General features: G+C 35.5%; 1 protein-coding gene across 1 annotated transcript; it reads right to left on the bottom strand.

Annotated features, from left to right (window-relative positions):
- Positions 1 to 2,822: 2,822 nt before the first annotated feature.
- Positions 2,823 to 10,366, bottom strand: LOC128241849 (pancreatic triacylglycerol lipase-like). Its single transcript, XM_052958956.1, has 7 exons — positions 10,308 to 10,366; positions 9,383 to 9,498; positions 8,150 to 8,332; positions 6,680 to 6,911; positions 5,660 to 5,776; positions 4,238 to 4,360; positions 2,823 to 3,101 (listed from the first exon to the last, which is right to left on the bottom strand). Exons 1-7 carry the CDS (start codon positions 10,351 to 10,353, stop codon positions 2,860 to 2,862), a joined length of 1,059 nt encoding a protein of 352 aa, XP_052814916.1. The 5' UTR covers positions 10,354 to 10,366; the 3' UTR covers positions 2,823 to 2,859.
- Between the last annotated feature and the right edge of the window lie 11,151 nt (positions 10,367 to 21,517).

Raw genomic sequence — 21,517 nt, 5'->3', positions numbered from 1 at the left:
TTGTACGCATTTCCGGTACCAAATGACGCGCACTTATAGGTTTCGAAGTGAGCCAGAGTATCACTTGGCACGACCAAAAAGAGATGTTTTCGATAAATATTTACTGACCTTAATGAGTTCTACATGCGGTGTTAAAGTTTGCCCCTTCGAGAATAAAATAAATGTGGCTTATTTATCATAGAAACATATTTATCGCTCTAGACGTTTCTATTAAAAGACAACGCGGCGCCCATATTGCATGAACCGCACGACGCTCTGACGTCAATGTTTCTTTCAATTCTGAAAACATAAGCTGTCTTTTTCACAGGCGCTTCATGAATCTGCATTATCTGAGCAATTCTGAAGTAACACAATTATATGTGCAAAATGAGAATCGTTTCGTACTGACTAAATCGTTTCCGAAGCAAAACAATATTTTATTGACATAATAAGTCGAAATGGATAAGAAACATTTCATGAAGAGCACAATAGAAGAAAACTGAAGAAGATGTTGATAAAAATGGTGGAGGAGAAATCAAATCAGTGGAACAGATTCATACCAGCATTGCTTTTTGCAGAAAGAGACTCTGTCCAGGAAAGTTTAGATTGAACCAATCTACGGACGTGCTATAAGAGGAAGTTTGTCTTTACTCAAGGAGGTTTTGACCGGTGAAAGTCAAGACGACGAAGCAAAGTCAACGCTCCAATGTTCTTAACCTTACAGACAGGCTTGATAGTACACTGAATATAGCACAAGGACACCTACAAGAGGCAAACAAGAGATACAAGCTGTATGCAGGAAAGCAAATGAAAATGCGACACCTTGACGCGCGAGACCGTATTCTTCTCTTCCTACCAACAAACAATAACAAACTGTTAATGCAGTCCGTACACAGTTATTTCTAAAATAAATGAGACAAACTACGTATTTGAAATGGATGGCAACCTAAAATATTTCATGCAAATAAGCTTCAAGAATATATAGACAAACAAGATTATCTTGATGCAGGAGCCGTGTGTTTACAGGAATATCTTGATGCAGGAGCCGTGTGTTTACAGGATTATCTTGATGCAAGAGCCGTGTGTTTACAGGATTATCTTGATGCAGGAGCCGTGTGTTTACAGGATTATCTTGATGCAGGAGCCGTGTGTTTACAGGAATATCTTGATGCAGGAGCCGTGTGTTTACAGGAATATCTTGATGCAGGAGCCGTGTGTTTACAGGATTATCTTGATGCAGGAGCCGTGTGTTTAGAGGAATATCTTGATGCAGGAGCCGTGTGTTTAGAGGAATATCTTGATGCAGGAGCCGTGTGTTTAGAGGATTATCTTGATGCAGGAGCCGTGTGTTTACAGGAATATCTTGATGCAGGAGCCGTGTGTTTAGAGGATTATCTTGATGCAGGAGCCGTGTGTTTAGAGGAATATCTTGATGCAGGAGCCGTGTGTTTAGAGGAATATCTTGATGCAGGAGCCGTGTGTTTACAGGATTATCTTGATGCAGGAGCCGTGTGTTTACAGGATTATCTTGATGCAGGAGCCGTGTGTTTACAGGATTATCTTGATGCAGGAGCCGTGTGTTTACAGGAGTATCTTGATGCAGGAGCCGTGTGTTTACAGGAGTATCTTGATGCAGGAGCCGTGTGTTTAGAGGAGTATCTTGATGCAGGAGCCGTGTGTTTACAGGATTACCTTGATGCAGGAGCCGTGTGTTTACATGATTATCTTGATGCAGGAGCCATGTTTTTAGAGGAATATCTTGATGCAGGAGCCGTGTGTTTACAGGATTATCTTGATGCAGGAGCCGTGTGTTTACAGGATTACCTTGATGCAGGAGCCGTGTGTTTACATGATTATCTTGATGCAGGAGCCGTGTTTTTAGAGGAATATCTTGATGCAGGAGCCGTGTGTTTACAGGATTATCTTGATGCAGGAGCCGTGTGTTTCGTTGATCGCGCCAATGAGTCTTTTGATTTATCGCGAGCTATCAGCGTAGATTTGCCTAGGTTGGTCGGAAAAGAAACTGCTGAAGACTTTGACATAAACATTAACGGAGCGAAAGCCAACAACAGAAATTGAAGGTATGGTTCTAGAATTAAGAATGTGGTAACAGATATATATGGACAGATCGATGTACTAAAGCAGGGTATCAAGTTGCAGACTGACGAACAGATCCGAGGAAAGAGATACCCGACTCCACAAGAAATGCAAACTGAAGTTAAACAGTAAAATTAACAAATATACGCCTGGCATTGAAAATACTTATATTGCAGTTGATAGGAAAAGTTTCTAATTGACATGGTTTGAATATGCACCTTACCGGTAAATAAAGTAACGGCCATATCCACTGAAAAGTGTACTAAATGGTAGTTACATAATCATAGCATTTTCATTAAATTGTATGAATCAACATAAAACGACGTAGGAGGAAAGGAAACACATCTATGTAACAAAGTCGTTTATGATTGGTTCTCACCACAACAATCACCTTCGTGTTCATAATATCCCCTGGCCACTCTCACTAGGGCCATGTTGGACATCTTCCGGTGATTATTGCGTAATGGCGAGCAGCAACCAATCATTAACCTCTATTTTACGCAGTGTCTGACAGTGATCATTGAAATGCCGTAACCAATAAAACGCATTCGTTGGCACAAAGATAACGTAAAAACTGACATATACGAAAGAGGAATAAATGTAATTACAGTTATACAAGTTTCATAATAATAATAATGATATAATTATTACCATATATATATATATTGAATACTGGTTGTCAAACATCCATTATCAGTTGTATAAGAGTTTTATTCTACAGCCATAAAAACAACGCTGTAATAAAATTGAATTCTACATTATTTATTTAAGAAATAAACTGAATCAATTCTGACAATACGGAGTTGTACTAGACGTCGTCAAATAATAAACGCCGTGAATGGAGCTTCCTGTCTGAGCGCCGTAGCCCATAATCGCGCATCCGCTACCACAGGAAGTACATCTACCGGCGGTATAATCCACCAAAGACTGACAAGGGTATGCAGTGAATGAACACGGAGCATCCAGAGACGCTATGTACAGGTTCACAGAACGCTGGTGACTGCATGCTACGCCCTCTGTCAAGCCTGAGTTTAAAATAACGAGATCATTAATAACATTGATAGTTAATACAGTCACAACTGACGTTGTCAAAGTCGTTGGTACCTCGGGAAATGCTTCGAGATAACGAATGTTCGAGATAACCAAAATACCAAACATGTCTGACTTTAGCCAGCATATTTGAAATATAACCAGAACATCGAGATAAACGAGTTCGACATAGCGAGCTTCGGCTGTATCCTTTCATGACTGGTTGATGAACAAACATTTGAATAAATAAATAAAGATGTCTCTTAGAAATCGATTAGTAATTGTTAAAGTAAAAAAAATGTTTACGAGATCACAATGTCATTTAAATGATCCTTCTGCACGCACATATACTATTATGCGACAAACTGTACAACAGGTCGACACAAAGAACTTACTTTAACAAATCTTAGAAATGTAATATGCCCTGCTGATGACAGCGGTTTTCGTATTGATGTAGCTGGACATGAACATGGAACAAACCCATGAGCTACTTTATCCGCCTTTACAAACTATAAACAAGTACTTCGGCAATATCTTTTATAAATGAAATGAATGTGCAGCCCAATATTTTCAATGTGACTCATGGCAATTAATGAAACATAATTCACAAAGAATTAACTGAGGTAAACTTTTTCTTTTATCAACAATAATTGGCGAAGAATGTTTTTATAAGTCGTTCAATGTACTGATCCGAGTCATCATAAACTGGATTAAAATGCGTTAGTAAACCATTAATAAAATACAGGCCATTTTCATAAAAAGAGGTATATAAAAATATTTCTTTCGTCGTGTGTATGATAATACTATGTTAATTCGTCTGTTTTATTGAAATAGTTTAATCACTTATTGTCAACTTATTCGAAATAGACTGTCGCCATGGTATAATTGATGTCTATTTCATTGAAATAGTTTTATGACTTATTGCCACCTTATTTGAAATAGACTGTAGCCATGGTATAATTGATGTTTGATTCATTAAAATAGTATGAACACTTATTGCTGACTTATTTGAAACAGACTGTAGCCATTGTATAATATAGATGTCTGTTTCATTAAAATAGTTTGACCACTTGTTGCCAATTTATTTGAAACAGACTGTAGCCATGGTATAATTGATGTTTTATTTGTTTACCTCCTAAGCCTGTGGCAATTATATTAACTATTTTCCCTGACGTCTGGTTCGGGCATCCTGGCTGGTCCATTCCACCATTCGGGTAAAAATCGAAATCACCAACTGGCGTTTCAAGTCCAAACCCTGTTGAAAAAATAAATTATGTTGATTTCTGCTAAAATTGTATGCTTCATAGTTATTTTGTGATGTTTCATTATAACGCAGATATTCTTGAAAAAAATAAATACCGTTAAAGTCATTGAGCACCGACGCTACTTACCATTGTTGCTAATAAAAATTTATTGTTGCTGTTAATGAAAATTATCGTTTCTGTGAATGAAAGTTATCGTTGCTGTTAAATCTTTTTTATCGATACCTGTAAGTCGTAGTCACTTAGATGGTTTGTTCAGCTTCATGCATTATGCAACTAAAAGAATAGCAAAAACGCTACAAATGTTGCTCATTTGTGAAGGTCAAAAAGGTTCATCCAACTTATTACATTGGAATGCAGGGTCAAAATAAGCATCCACACACTGTTGTATTGTTTGATGGCACCAAGATCACAAAGCATGAAAAATGGAAATTGATCATTGATAATGATATGTTTATGTCATGTTAAGGGTCAATGAGTTTGCGTGTGTGCGTGTCCATGTATGTGCGTGTGTGCGTGTCCATGTATGTGCGTGTGTGCGTGTCCATGTATGTGCGTGTGTGCGTGTCCATGTATGTGCGTGTGTGCGTGTCCATGTATGTGCGTGTGTGTGTGTGTGTGTGTGTGTGCGTGCGTGTGCGTGTGCGTGTGTGTGTGTGTGGGGGGGTTTGTACGTGTGTGCGTGTCCATGTATGTGTGCGTGTCCATGTATGTGCGTGTGTGTGTGTGTGTGTGTGTGTGTGTGTGTGGGTTTGTACGTGTGTGCGTGTCCATGTATGTGTGCGTGTGTGTGTGTGCGTGTGCGTGTGCGTGTGTGTGTGTGTCCATGTATGTGTGCGCGTGTGTGTGTGTGTGTGTGTGTGTGTGCGTGTGTACGTGACCATGTATGTGCCTGTGTGTGTGTGTGTGTGTGTGTATGTGTGTGTATGTTCGTATGTGCGGGTGTGTCCATGTGTGCGTGTCCATGTATGTGCGTGTATGTGTGTGTGCGTGTGTGCATGTCAATGTATGTGCGTGTGTGTGCGTGTGTACATGACCATGTATGTGCGTGTTTGTGTGTGTGTGTACGTGTGTGTGCGTGTGTGTGTGTGTGTGTGCGTGTGTGAGTGTGCGTGTGCGTGTGTGTCTGTGGTGTGTGCTTGCGTGCTTGCATTCGTGCCTGTGTCGGATAACGTGTGTCTCACGTTGCATAGTTATTAATCGAAAAACATTGTGCCTCTTAACAATCGTTGTTTGTTTGGCAGCAGGGCGTGTCCGCGTTGATTCCATTTTATTGTTATAACTATATTCACCAAGGTCGCTCAATGCATCACCGTCGGTATGAATCGCGTCTACAAAGGTGGCGTCGGTTGGGTCTAGACGTGTACGTGGGTCTCCATTTTCAAACAGTGGCCCGGCAGGGTCTAGTCCTGAAGAAACGATTTGACATTTGTGTATTTAGTTTGCAAGTTGATAAGGAATGCTTACTTTAGGTTTGATAAATCTCGTAAAATAACCTAAAACAGCTTGCATTATGTCCATAAAAGATGCAACCTTATGCATGCAAGAAACATTGATACGACCAAACCTATCGACTGATTTTGTTAGAAATTTGCTATTGTACTTCTACAATTTTGGTTGATTTATATCAATAACAAAACATTTTTTAAGAAGGATATCAGACATAAAATAATTAATCGTTTTCGCAGTAATGTCGAATATGTTTTGCGGATGAATACTAAGTTACTGTGTGAACAGAAAAAAGCGATGTGGTGTATTCTATTAGAACGTCCAACAATGAAATCACACAGTCACACGATATACCGTTTGTCCGGTTGCAAATAACCAACACATGTTTGTCTGTACATAACTCCGCACGAATGGAAACAATGTTTGCTTTTTGGTTATATTCCAGCAAGTCATTCGTGTATTTCTTATTATTATTTCATGCCGAGGATTTAATTGAAATAAATAGTTACTCTTCCATCTAAATCATAAGGGGAAAACGTAAATTTTACCTATTCATTTCATGAAATGGTCATCACTCCAAATTATTAAACAGGGCATGACGTCACTAACAAGAACGCTATCTAACAAAGTTCTTGAACTCCTTGATTATAAGTGGTCATTATATGACGACAGGTGACATATCCTATATATATGTAGGATGAATTATTCGATCTTCTCATCAAAGCAGAAATTACAGAATAAACAATCTATCTTCATTGATAAAATTGTTGAATTATGTAGTATACAATGCAATTGTCAAACCGATAAATACACGTTGCATGTAAACGTATCAATATGTTTTTTTTCTCAAACTCTTATCAAACCTGTGATACGGCCAATGTCCTGAATTCTCTCTCCTACATAGCCTGCCACATGTGCTCCTAGGCTGTGACCAACCATGTATACATCAGGGTAGTGTAGACCGCCATTATCGTGCAGTGCTTCGATGAACTGAGCAAGAAGCGCCGCCGTGACCCGGGTGTTGGCTGCAGCATGGGCGTAGTTCAGTTTATGTGCACCTTTGGCCCAGTCAACTATGAACACGTTAGCGTCTTCCTACAAAAGGTTTGTCAGTTTATATAGAGAAAAATAGTTTGTTTCAGTGTATGATCGTGAAATATTTTCATCGAATGAGCACCCAAAGTTATACAATTTTCACTTTTGGTGTTCACGGGGTAAAATATATTGCGGTCTTACTCTGAAAAAGTATACGCATGAAAAGAATTTAAATGACATTTAATATCATTTCTTTAAAGAATCGCTTACTTGTATGCGAACTTCATTTTGATTTTGGAAATGAAACGGTGAAATTGCTAGCACTAGCAATAATGCTGAATTGTATTTGAATCATCTGCCTTAATTTTATTCTAAATTAAACTTTTTATGACATGCTGATATGTGTTTGTTTGTTTTTGCTGTTAATCTGTTCACTTCATATTTCTATTTTTCTCGCTGTCATATGTTTTGATACATGTGGGCCAGGAGCATGAATCAAACTTGAAAAACTTGAAACTTGTGATCCAGGCCTGTTCGCGCTGAATCTAAATTTGGACGTGAGAAAGGGCTAAATATCAATTTTATTTAAATGACAAATCTCAATAAATCACCGAAAAGCATTTATAATAAAATAGTCTTTATTGTTTTACTTTTTATAGTGAAACATATTAGTATATTTTTTTTCTATCAATACAGCATTAGCTTAAGTATGTTACGAAGGGGTTAAATGTTAAAAGGGGCTCTACAAAATTTTCAAGTACATCAATGTTTTGAGACTTAATAATTTGGCATTAATAACTTTTGTACTCAAGCAGCATTTTTAACGGATATGTTTCCCATGTAATAATAAAGGGCGTTTTTGTTGATACCAAACTAGTTTAAGTTTTGGTTCGAAGGGTTTCGGCGGTTTGGAAACATGTTTCGAAAGGTTTTTCCAAAAGTAACAAACGATAAGTTGTGTGTACAGTTTTAACAATATGTTGGAGCCTTTGCATGAAGACATTATCTTTCATAACAATGATACCGTAGATGGTCGTTTAACTTTTATATGTAAATGTTGTTTCAGCACACGTGTTGGATCCCTGTCCGCCATATTTTCTTTTTAAAGTGAACTACTTTTCGGACAGAATAAACCGACGAAAATGCCTCCGGTTTCGGTTTTCGTAAAACAAACAATAAAACTAATTTCCATTTTTTTAACTGTTACAACAGATATACAATTCGTGAAACAGATATGAAACCAAAACTAGTTTATTAACAAGAAAAACGCCCATATTTATAAACAAGCAAATTGTTACCTTTCTCAACAGTCCAAGTGCAACATCGCTCATCCATTGATTATTGGCATTGCTCATGTATCCATGGATAACAAAGATAGTTCGACGGTTTCCTTGGAAATATGACTGATTGATGGAGATGGCGTCCTTTGCAACAATTTGAGGTGAGTGGGAACTAGTCCGTGTGTACAGTATGAACCTTATCTGTAACAAGCAATATCCGTAAACACGAGCTCAAGTCTCAATACAATCTCATTAAAATCAGATCCCCAATACACGCTTCACGACGTTACGCTACATAACGTAATGAAATGAAGTGAACGTCACGATATGATTTTAATCAGATTGGTCTCAATATATACTGGATTGGTAATGATAATTGAGGGATATAAACCTTCTGTGTTTAGAGAGGGCAATGGTTACACCTTTGATAAACGTGAGGTAACTTATAATTCTAATAACTGATATTCATGATAATTGTAACTAAGATGATGCTCACTGTGGTGTTCCCTGCTGCTTTTCTTTGTGGTATTTTGAAAACAAATGAGAAAATTAATTCTGTTTAGTACCATAAATGTAGCTTGATACTTCTCAACACGGAATAGAAGTATAGGTATCTACGACTATTGCCATAACACTGGCATTTATCTTCCGACTGTTTTGGTTGGTAAACTAACTTTATTGCCCCAAATCCTCTTTTTCACGCTTGAATGTAATTAGCGGAAAGATAACTTGCACATTTTAACAAGCATTTATTTGATTTATATTTAATAACGATTCTATGACTCTTACGTACGATTCGGGTAAAATTGTCTAGTCGTTATATCGGACCGTAATATCGAGATAATATGTATATTACGACTCGAATACTTTATAAAACAATGAGGACTAGAGATTGAACGTTTTGACAACTTTTTTATTCTTTGTCTTGGAAAGAGCAAACTTTTGTGTAAATATCTGCAAACCAATGATAAAAGATTGCTGACAAAAGATCAGATAACAGATTTGCATATTCGAAAGTTAATGTTTAATAGATTAAACCGTTGCTAACGGTTTAAGAAAAATGCATAACACATTAATTTTTTAACTTAAATATAAACAATCTGCGATCTAATTTTTGTCAGCAGTCTTATATCACTGGTTTCCATGGATTTTTGCCAAAATTGGCTCGTTCCAAAACAAACAGTAAAACAGTTGTCAAAACGTTCAATCTGTGAGTGTGCAGCTTTAAGGCCTAACACATAAAAGAACAACCTGAATGTCGTCTGGTGATTCAGGAAGGAATCCACCGGCGTTGTCATAGGGAAAGTCTCTACTAAAACAACCGATTCCATACTCGTTGTAACAAACCTGATGTGTCACCAGGAAGCCTGTCAAAAAGTTATTGTACATTGTAATTGACTGATGAGTTTTTATATGTATCAAGGTAAGTCCACTATGTTTGTTTCGGTATCATTTGTTTCACTAGTTTACCTTATTGAAAGTAACATTTTATAAAAATCTGACATTTTTAATTACTAAGATGATAATGATTCTACTAAATTTCTGTTTGTTACGTACAAGCAAGCACTTTTGTTTGTTGAAATAAGATTTTTAAACATGTAATGCTTTAGAATTGTAAAAAGAAATTTGGGCCAGTACAATGGTTATCTTTTATACATAATTCGGAAGGAAGATCCTTAGAAACACATTATTTACACCACTGACCCTATTTCAATTAAGGAATCCGACCCACAAGTTAGCTTTTCCCCGGATAGACCATTAACCTTAATAGTATTTTAATGCATTAGTACCAAGCTCTATTTCAAGGGTTTAACCTGATTTTAAGTTGTATCAAGAATAAATCACCGAAAGTACATTACAGAAAAAATCATGTCAGTTTGTATTTTTGTCCATTATTTCAATGAAATAGGACGTGGAATGTCCTATTTTTGCCAGATTTTAAGACCAAAGAAAGGGTCTTTGTATTATACTTTTCGGTATATTTTTTTAAATATTCGTTCTCAGTACATTTATCACTTTGAAATGATACAAACATCATATATCTTCTCTTTCCTGTTTTGCTGCATTTTTACCATAATCATTGGGTCGAAGCATCAACGTCAATTCATTGATATCCGATTTATTTTCATCTATTTTATAACGGCAATCCCTCAAGTTTGAGTTTAAAGATAAATACCGTTTGCACCGAAGAAAACTCCAAACAAAGCCAGAACGACCTTCATTGCGGACACTGAACTTAACTTTGACTCAACATCTAGCTTTTATACTTCATACTGTTATTGATAACGATAAAGGTACATCTTACTATACGAAGGCCTGTTAGTGCCAAAGTAGAATGATGTAAAACAATTAGGCCTTACAGAGTTTGCCGAGTTGGAAATGAAAAGGTGTACGTTCCCTGCAAATACGTAACATTTATTTCACACATGTGTGCCATGTTTTGTTTTAAGAGCAGAAGACATCAGTAAAGACGAATATAAATAAATTGAATTCGTGAGTATAAAGCTTTTTGTGTCCCTGTGTGTCGAAGTCTGCGGGGTTAGAAAGGGGTTTTATGCCCATGTCTGTTCGTACGTCACTCCATTGACTGTCCATCCACAGTGTCATTAAATCTCACTCAAATGTTGTTGTTTTGCACGTGATTATGAGAACATGATATGTTAAATGCAATTGGTTCATGATTACAATACCTAACGCTTTTGATTATAATAAATGAATGATAGTTTAAGGTTCCGGTAATTCTAGTAAAAATATATATATGATGGCGTTTTTAATCATATACCTGCAATTTCATGTTAACATACATTATTCTGTGACCTGTTGTCGACCTCTTGGGTCTTGAACATCTCCTCCGTTGGATATGTGAACCTCGATGAGCGGTGGAAATTAATTCATATCATTTAGACATGTACAAGAGGTTGCAAACGTAAAGTGTATGTTTACTTGGATGTGTAGCTATATGTACAGTTGAGTATTGCAATTTAAACTTTTTGAAGGCTCGCTGGCACTCGCAGAAAACACTTTCCTCGTGTTAATATACTTGCCATTTAAAACGTATACAAAGTGAACTTACTTTGATGACGTAGAACACAAAAAGGAGTTCATATTTACACGTACCCGCTCATTCATAATTCTATTTTAGACACAGCAAAAAAACAGCCCCTTGCAGTTTCGTGTTTGAATTAAACCAAGTCCTTGAAACTTAATATACAGGGCACGGTGGTGTACGTTGTCAATCGCGCCGGCTGGGTCAAGATATGCCGAGAATAATCAGGATCTGTGTTCGAGCCTGTCATAAATGGACTCCTGTAGGTTAATCGATGTAGTTATCGAGCCCATGGCTTTCTAATACGCATGTTTTGTTGTTGACTTGGAAAAGGCATTAAATGCACTTAGCACCGCTCTGTTTGACCCTTGTTTATAAGTTTCTCAAACGGTTTGTACACTACCGGAAATAGCGTTACTAGTTTATAATATTAACGATACGTTCTAGCATTTCCTTCATTATGGATCGGTATAATAATCCCTATTTTGCATTCCTTTCGTATGTATAACATTTTGAGCATCATATTGAATACAAATGTTAGGTAGACTATCATATGTTCACCACCGTATCGGATGTATTCATTTGAAGTTTCTCCCACCTCAGATAAGTAGATCCATTAACTTAACCATGCTAGAAATTCTTATCTTGCCCACGGGCGAAGATAAAATGCCCGTATGGAACTTCTTTTAATGGTCACCACATTGTAATTACCTCCCTTGTTGAATACTGTCTTCTGTACAGCATCATGGAAACCTTGTCTTGTGGCAATATTTAGAACGCTAGTTAATTATTTCTCGCTTCAAATGTCACCAGAAAACAGTTTTCACGCACCTTTCAAGAAATAATGCTTCACTCTTCTAATAACTATTTATAGACCGATCAGACCATTTACATACTCTGAATCACTGCGCGAATATCCATGACAACCACGAATTATCGCATATCCGTACGCAATTATTTTCACTAAGCAAAAAAATACATTTTTACTTAATTTTGTTTAACTGAGGTGGGAGAAAAGGCATCTACCATAGCAGCACGTGTAAGATAGGTTCATCCCGACCCTCGCGCAGGGTGTTTTGCGTAAACTCGGTAAACCTCGTTTCCGCAAAACACCCTACGCTCGGTCGGAATGAATCTATCTTACACTCTCGGCCATGGAAGATACTTATAATCTCCTGGGAGCTTTTAAGAGTTTCATGCTTTTGATTTACATTTTTTCAGGCTATTGTTTTCCGTTAATAACAGGTCTTGGACCAAGAAACATCATATTTTGAAATATTTATTACTATTTACTACTTATATATAGTAATTGGTATACACGTTGGTCATGACAAATTAAATACCCCTATTGATTTTGAAACTAGGAGGTCAAAGGTCAAGGTCGCATTGACCTTCAGGTAAAAATGATATGTTTGCGGTGACCTTAAACTGAAAGATTGTTTTGACTCAATAACTAAAGTTTTTCCTTATTGATTTTGAGATAAGTAGGTTAAATGTCAAGGTCTGGGTGACTTTAAGATAAAAAAAAGCTGTTTTCAAGCTTAATAACTTTAAAAAACGCTTGCACCTTGGGTCTTCATTCTTGGTTTGCAAGGTGGTCATGATTTTAAAGGCAAGGCCAAAGTGACCTACAGGTGAAATATGATTTCTTCGTTTCCAGTACGTACTTCACACTTCGTTTCTACTTATATAACTGTAGACTGCTTCAGTCTTGGAAGTTCATACTATGCAGGTTGGTCATATTCAGTAGATAAGTCCTATTTATTTTGAGATCAGTGAATAAAAAGGTCACGGTTGTGGGTGCCTTGGGCTGAAAACACGGTTTCCGCCCAATAAGGGAAGATTCTTTGAGTCCATGAACTTTATACTTGGTATTCGAGTTTGTCATGACCAGTAGATAATCTCCACTTGAGATAAGATGGTCAAAGTTTAAGGTCGTGGTGACCTTAAAGGTGAACTGTAGTAGTAGTTTTCAAGATGTGGTATACAACATGTGATATACAGGCAATCACCGCGCGTTAAATTGATGATGTTTTGTCATTATTTTGTCCACCTATATTAATTTCAATTGAACTTTTTCCTAAGTTATATGGATAATTGATTTTGAAATCCATCTCATAGAGAATCCCTTTAATTAAAAAGAAATACCGCACGTCTATATGACCAGCTTGCAGATATGATTGTAAATTTGCTGTCTGCATACAAATGGTACTAGGTGCGTATGATAGTCAATGATAAGACATGCATGAAAACGTATTTTGCCGACACATCAGTACAGTGAGCAGTAGGGGTAATTGAGGGCATCATTTCAAGCAAAAGATTCACTGTAGTTTAGTTTCGATAAGGTAATATAGTGTAACCAGTAAGAAGAATTTGGTCGTATTATAGAGCTGCGTTATCAGTTCAAAAAGTAGTTGTTGGTGTTTTTTTGCTCAATGTTTAAGATTCGTTTACAATTCGGTGCACTTGAAGAAACTATTAAACATTTAAATCGTTTATTGTACATATTGACTCGAGTACAAATTTCCATCATAACAGTGAATAGGAAAGGCACTGAAGCCGAATCATATATAATTATGCTTATCGTAATTTGTTTAGGTTTTATGCAATCTTCTACGAGAATTGCCTTCTTTTACGAAACTTTTATGCGTTTCACTAAGAACATTGATTGCGTTTTACTAAGAATATTTACTGCGTTTTACTGCAAAAACTGATTGCGTATGAGCCAGTGATGTAATAGCCTTGGATAGTAGTACATTGTTACTTAAACTGGGCTATTTATAAGTGCAGATTTAAAACTAGTTGTTGTCATTTATTGTTGTTGTTATAGGCCTTCAGTTTTAGTATTCAGTTTGACTCTTTAATTTAATTCACAAGCTATGACATGCAGAACTCCAATCCAATCAATGACATCATATTCAACAGGAATCAAATAAATGTAAAGTTAAGAATACAGTTTAAAGTCACTACGAAAAGAACGTGAGCTAAATGTATAATTATTGATTAGTACAGAAACTATCAATTTATCAATATATTTATTTTTTCCAGTAATAACCAAGAGTTTTATCAGACCGTGTAATTGTCTGCATAACCTGGTTGAACTTCGTTTCTGTTTTACATTTTACTGACCGTTCCAAGGCGGTACCTTACGATCCTTGATAAACATACCTAGTTTTTTATAGATAGTATATTTGCACTGTGATGTTTGTGGAGTTTTGTACTGTTCTTCAATGTTTTTTGTTTGTGATTTTTTGTTTGTTTTTGTGTTCTATGTCTTTGGCGTTTACCCAGTGCCATTAAACAGCGTTTATGTTTAAACTTTTTGCTATTGAGTTTGTTTCTGTAGTTTTTCACATTTTTACTTACGGTTACCGTTGCTACCATCCAATATAACACTTAAAGAGGAAATGAAACATTGTTTTTTTTCTACAGTTTTTTCTCTCATAATATTCTGTTCCATATCAACGCTGGAGTAATTTAAGTGTTAAAATTGTTAAACAATGATAAACAATATATACAACATAGCAAATGTAAAAGAAACACGATGGACAAACAATTGAAAGCAAAAATAAATTCATTATAATATTATAATTGTTTCATATGGTGAATTGAATCATGTAGATTTTTTTTGCGGAACTGAGTTAAAATCGGTTTTACGACTTCTATGTGATATATGTTTTGTTTTTTGTCACAGCCGTATTTGATATAGCTTCCATGTTACAAACTCGTTGTGTCTGAAATTCTCACATTAATACATGTATATATACGAGGAGGAAACAATATATATATTATACATTCGATTGTTCACACAACACATTGCATTCGCGTTCAACTTGTGTTGTAATAATAAGGACCTCGCTTATTTAATTAAGATGCTTGAACATATTAAATATGAAACCGTAAAGGGAGACAAACGCGAAGACAGATAAGTAAATATGCTAATGTTCGATAGCCAGTGAAGAATATTTCGTCGGCGTTTTAACACTGAAAAAATATTGAAGTTTATTTTCATTAAACTGAATTGTGAATTACAAGACACAAAAAGTATAGATTTAATCAGGTGAACGTAATGCTTGTATAACCCTGCTTAAATACTTGGAAGCCAATTTAGAAATGTTTTGTTAGAATGTTTGAAGACAGTCCCAATTGTTTTTGCTTCATTGAATTTGAACAACGCAATAACTAATTTATATCCATTGTGCATTGTGAATCTTGTGATTATTGGCTTAAAAACCAATTATCTATGAACGGTTGTTAATGTATTTCACCTATATCATTTACAAACGAGAACAATTGAATAATTTAAACTTTGACTTTAATTAATTGACAAATAAATAAATACCTGAGAGGTCGAGTGTACCAATATTCAATGAAAAGAATCAAATGACATCAATTGTTATCTATTATACACCCTTATGTTGACCTTTGGTGAACACGGCAACAATGCGTATTAACGTTTGTATTATTTTCAAAATAGTAATTTTCATTCGGGAAATAAGTGGGATTTGTCATAAAATAGACAGATCTCTCATTACTTAACATTGTTAAGTGTTTTTATTTACGACCATTCATGAACAACAGCTATACAAATGGAGGATCGTTATTAACTAGCGGAACATTAACGTATCATTTAAATACTAAATGGCCCAGGACAGTCGTTTGTATTGGAACAATTGTGTGTGAGCAATTTATTTCCACCGGGAAAATCTGACAATACATTGTTAGTATTGACCTAAGTGTATCCATTGTGTGTATATCATCGCGTTCACCTTTATAGTTCAGTTACAGTAAACATTTGATTTTTAAACAATTTAAAAAAATACGGAATAGTTTGTATAATTATCTAGTTCTGAGCGTCAAATGTTATGTTTTGTTTCAAGGTGCAAATTTTCATGTACTGTGTAGTATTCCTTTAGTATTTTTATTGACCTTTGAGAATTTCCTGCCCCGTAGTATTGTTGGTCGCTGTGCCTTCCTATGTAGGGAGTTGTCTGCCCCGTAGTATTGTTGGTCGCTGTGCCTTCCTATGTAGGGAGTTGTCTGCCCCGTAGTATTGTTGGTCGCTGTGCCTTCATATGTAGGGAGTTGTCTGCGACTTTTTATCTAGGGAGAGTTCTATGATCCAATATCCGTTTTGGTCTTTTTAAAATGAGGCAGTTTCCTTACCAAATAATCTTTTTTCCATCTGTTACTTTTCATTCCTTGAGCAGTTTGTTTGTTCTCTGCAGATGTTTCATAATATGATGCGTATTCCGTGAGAAATAAGAGTTAATGACCAAATTGTTTGATCCTTACACAACGTTTATGACCCTGACCCGTAGTGTATGACCTCAAAGTTTATGCCAAAATGTTTGACTCTGGTTTTAATGTATATGACCCTGGCCCAAAGTTCATGAACGGAAGTTTATGACCACAGATTATGACTGTCAAGAGTCTGTGACTTGGTCTATGCTGGGAAGTTCAGTTGCGTTAAAAAAAATGTCAAAACCGATTCAAAGGTGACTATGACTTGAATTTCAGACATTCAATCAATTTATGGCAGTTGAAGCAATATTTACAGCAATCACACGCTCACATTTCTAGTTATCGTAGTTATCTGTAGCTCTGTCTCAGCAGTCCTCTTAGCTAGCTGACAAGCTCGTAGAAGTTTGAAACCATTGTCTCTAAAAGACTGCTCATGAAATACATCTCAACTATAGTGCACAATAAATTAACAACAATCAGGATTGTTAAATCAGGTGACGTATATACACATAGATTTCTATTTTCTTCTGATAGTACCAGTATAACTCAGCAATTAACAATAGAACATGCAAAATTGGCCTTAATAAACCTGGACATTTCTACAATACTCAATATTAACTTAGAAAATTCCTATTTTTTACCAAAAAGAAAAGAAAAATATTAAAACATGGCCTAGTTGAAGATATGTACAGTCGGGTTTCTTTTATGTGCGCTATACTGATTTCTCTGACATGTGTTTTTATTATAGCAGTGGTAATGTGTATGTTGAGGATACGAACCAAAGGCACAGTTGATATAGAACTTAAAGTACCTTTATGTTTGAGTAATGTAAAAAAAAAATATTGTATGTTTGTCCAAATGACATCTCTTAACCTTTTTTACGTTTTTTTGCACCAAAGAAATGGATTAATCGGAATAACAAAAAGCCACAAAACCGAAAAGTACTTCTATAAGTATAAACTAAATTTAGCGCACACAACGTCATTACGAAATCTGCATATCACGTGACAATCTGAATACCTAATGAGTTGCATTTTTTAATGAAGACCTTTTGGTTTTAAATAGTTTTTTAAGCATCTGAAACCACTTTTATCATTATTTTATTAAAACATGATCCTCTCTAACAGTCAATTGAATCACTAGTCCACGAGAGGACTATCATTATAAATTGAAGATATTTTGACATGTTAATCATACATTGATAACAGCACGTTATTATGCCAATTAGCCAATTTTGCAAACAATAAAGCTGTTTGCGCAAATATGAAAATTGTGGTCTTCATAAACGAAATTTGAGCAAATATCAACATCTGCTGAAGCATTCCAGCTTTTGGTGCTTTAGTTTTAACACTCCTAATATTTAGCCACGTTTTGCATCACATTTATTTTAGAAACAGGAGCTTAATTTCTTCGTGTACATTTTCAAATGTTCAGTATTTCTCTAGATTTGCATCCAGTTTATTCCGGCAGCTGCTCAAGAATTGTTATAATACATTCGGTCAAATTATCACGAAAACGCCCCGGCTACGCCATGTGTTAACCCCTAAGTAAAAATAAAGATTAAATATTCAGTAGTGGAATTCTAATGTGCTAAAGCATTATTACAAAAACTTTTAATAATGTGGACGTTATGCTTTTAAAACGTTGATAAAATACCTGGAAACCAATTCAGAACATGTATTGTTAGAATGATTGAAGAGAATCCATTATTTTGTGCTTCATGGGATTGGAACAACGCAACTACTATTTTATATCAAGGCATTGTGAAGGATGTTAGTATTGGCTGTAAATAATGTATTTTAACTACACAATGTCATCATTTACAAACGAGAACAATTGAACAATTTATGCGTTGACTTCAATGGATGATGACCAGAGAGAGTGAATACAACTAAATACCACCTAAACAAAAGGACGAGGCCAGTTTAACTATGAGCTTTTGAAATAACATAAATGTTGTCATACCGCGGCTCAATTGAATGTCGTTGGCGTCAAATCGATGATTTCTTGACATTTCCCATATTCAGCTTTGCGTATCTCACTCGGACACCAGTGTCGGACCAGAATGAAATGCCATTGAGTGTTATCTAATACATATGTTAACATTTGTTGAACACGGCAACAATGCGTTTCAACGTTTGTTTTGTTTTCCAAATACTGATTTTCATTCGAAAAGTAAGTGGGATTTGTCACAGACTAGGACCTACTGAACCACGCCCCGAAAACCAACATGTTTGTTTACGTGGATTTGGATATTTTACTTTCAAATCACCTAAGCTGGAAATATGCGAGGTCCAATGTCTAAGGGACAAACAATGCAAGTCGGTCAATTTTCACCAAACGGAGGAAAACTGTGAACTTAACACCGAATCGGAGCGTACCGTGAATCGGAGCAACTTCCAAACATTCCAAGAAGTTGTCTTCGTCGACGTTATGGAGATGGGAGAAATACAGGTATGTTTACACCTCAATTTCCATTCCTTAAATGAACTGCCTTTCGGCAACTGCGAATACTTTCCGATGAACACAACAGCTTCGGATATGTTCGGATCGTGAATCATCGCATAACAATATACATGTAAATTGAACAATGTTTATATTGTTATTGTCTGTTTTGTGTCAGCAGGCTCCGAAATACTTTAGTTATCATGTTAAAAGCTGTTAATTTATTATATGTTAAGTATATTTTTGTCATTTGTGTTTAAATGTTTAAAAGTGATTTGAAGTGATTGACCTTTTCTCCCGTTATTGTGACGTAATTTGATAAAATGTTTCCGGTTAAGGTGGGGTCTTTCCATTTACAGAATGGTGGGAAAGAATTACTTTAAGGTTTTCTTAAATAAAATGAAGTGTTTTTTAACAATTAATGAATGAAATAATGAACTGTTGGTGTATATATATAAAGAATGAATCGCGTGATTAATGTCACTATCGGGGAGAGGAACGCAGTTGGGCTGGTGAATGTACGCTAGGATTCCACTCAATCCATGTCGAACATTTTGTTTCAGATCTTCGATGTACGAAGTTTGTTTCAGGATTATGTAGACTTTTAAAATACGTTCTTATTTTCACAAAATAGTTTGGTGGCTTGTGGAAATATTAATGTTTTGATTTTCTTTTCCAACCAAAAACCTGCAAATTAAGGTACTCCACACTTCTATTGTCGGGGAACGCCATATGATCAACTTATGTTCAACCACATCAACAACATAAAATATACAAACTTCAAATGCTTCCATAGGTTGAAAACTGGCTTGTAAATAGATATTAAAAGATAGGTGGCATATGTTTAAAGAAACCAGAATTGTTATAATGGTTGATTAACAGAACTCGATCACGTACTATTAATAAACATTAAGAATGTGTAGACAAGTCGTAAAATAATAGCATGTTATAAGACTGTAAATGCCTTCATCATTATCACTTGGGCATAAGTAAAGCTAAATTAAACTTTTACTTAATAAATCTATTTAGGCCCACACCAAACTGATGTATCGTTTCGCGGATTTATCGCACCAATCTTTAAAAATGTAATAAAGATATTTTATGTTTTTTGTGCAACTGCACCTTTATTTTTATCGCAAACCGGACTTTTGTTTGTGGTAATTAGCTCGCTTGAAACTTTAGATTAATCAATTATACAGTTCTGATGGTGTTTTTTTAACAGGGTTGTTTCCAACCCTGTTCAGTGTAGCCACAAACTCGACACTCACAACAGAAAATTCCTATTAATAGTAACAAATGTCGCCAGCCGATTTACCACCAAAAATTTCGTTTGAAAAAGTGCAGACTATATAAATTGCAAGCTATATTTCCAATAACCGAGGTAGATTCGACAAAGCAAGAAGCAATCATAACGCAATATCTATTTAAATAATTTAATCTGTTGAACTTAGATAAAGATAACATTAAAGTAGTATCCCTGCACCAAAAAAATGAATGAACATCGAAACGTAAACAAAGAATTACTATCCACTCAAAGCGCATCATTCAATCACGTGACACAATAATGAAGCCAAGTGAATTTACACTCGAAGAGAGATAATCCTGTAATGAGATAATGCAGTAAGTAAATCAGATTTCTCTCCCTCGCTTTAGTAAAGAAGAAGAGGGAAATCTCAAGCTTGATTGATTGTCGTGCACAGTTGAAGTCTACAGAGATGTTTGTTTTACTTTGTTTTAGAAAACTTGAATGTTTTACTTGGATCAGATGTTCTGATGGTTAGTATTAATTTGCATTTGTAGTCTTTTGTGTTTGTCTTGGGTTAGCAATGGATTGGAATGATCATTATTTCATTTAGCTGCATTTATTTAGTTTTGTTATGTAATTTTACGACATCAGCAGATTTTGTATTTAAAACGAGAATGGCAGTTCCGTGATATTATTTAAGCCTCTTTCCATATACTAATACATGTGGGTTTGGTTACAGACGATAACATGCATGGATAACAGAAATCACTATATATATAATTATATATATATATATATATATTATATATATATATATATATATATATATATATATATATATATATATATATATATATAAACTATTTCTCTTTAATCTGTTGTGTTTTCGAAGTTGTTTTATGAATAACAAGGCAAATATAGGCAAACTCTTTCAAATGAGTAAAGTTTGATAAGTATATACATACTCATATGTAACATCATAAGATGGAGTTCTGCTTGGATTGGTTACATTCTCCATCCTTGTTTGCCTTCTTACACAGCGACATTAATTTTATTGTCAATAAAATATTAATTTTTCATTTACCATTATGCTTCAATAAACCTGGGGCGGCCCCTGTGGTTGTTTTACACAGGGACTCTTAGATTCACTGTGCAACATATCAGCACCTTATTAATACACACATGATCGTGAATCATAATGGTGAAAACCCATATAAGACCCTGTTCATGCAGCGCTATCAGCGCTTTGATTGTTAAGGGCAGTTACCGATGCGTGTATATGTATACTGTCTATCGATCGGTTTAGCACTGATTTCAATGATTTCAATCTAAATGGCGGCTTCCGGTAACAAAACCGTTGCTCGATTTTGGAAAATTTTATGTTATTTTTGACAATAAATGTGTT

Source organism: Mya arenaria, chromosome 7, assembly GCF_026914265.1.
Source record: "Mya arenaria isolate MELC-2E11 chromosome 7, ASM2691426v1".
NCBI classification, from domain to species: domain Eukaryota; kingdom Metazoa; phylum Mollusca; class Bivalvia; order Myida; family Myidae; genus Mya; species Mya arenaria.
Note: the sequence above shows the minus strand (reverse complement) of the source record. Positions and strands in the feature narration are given on the sequence as shown.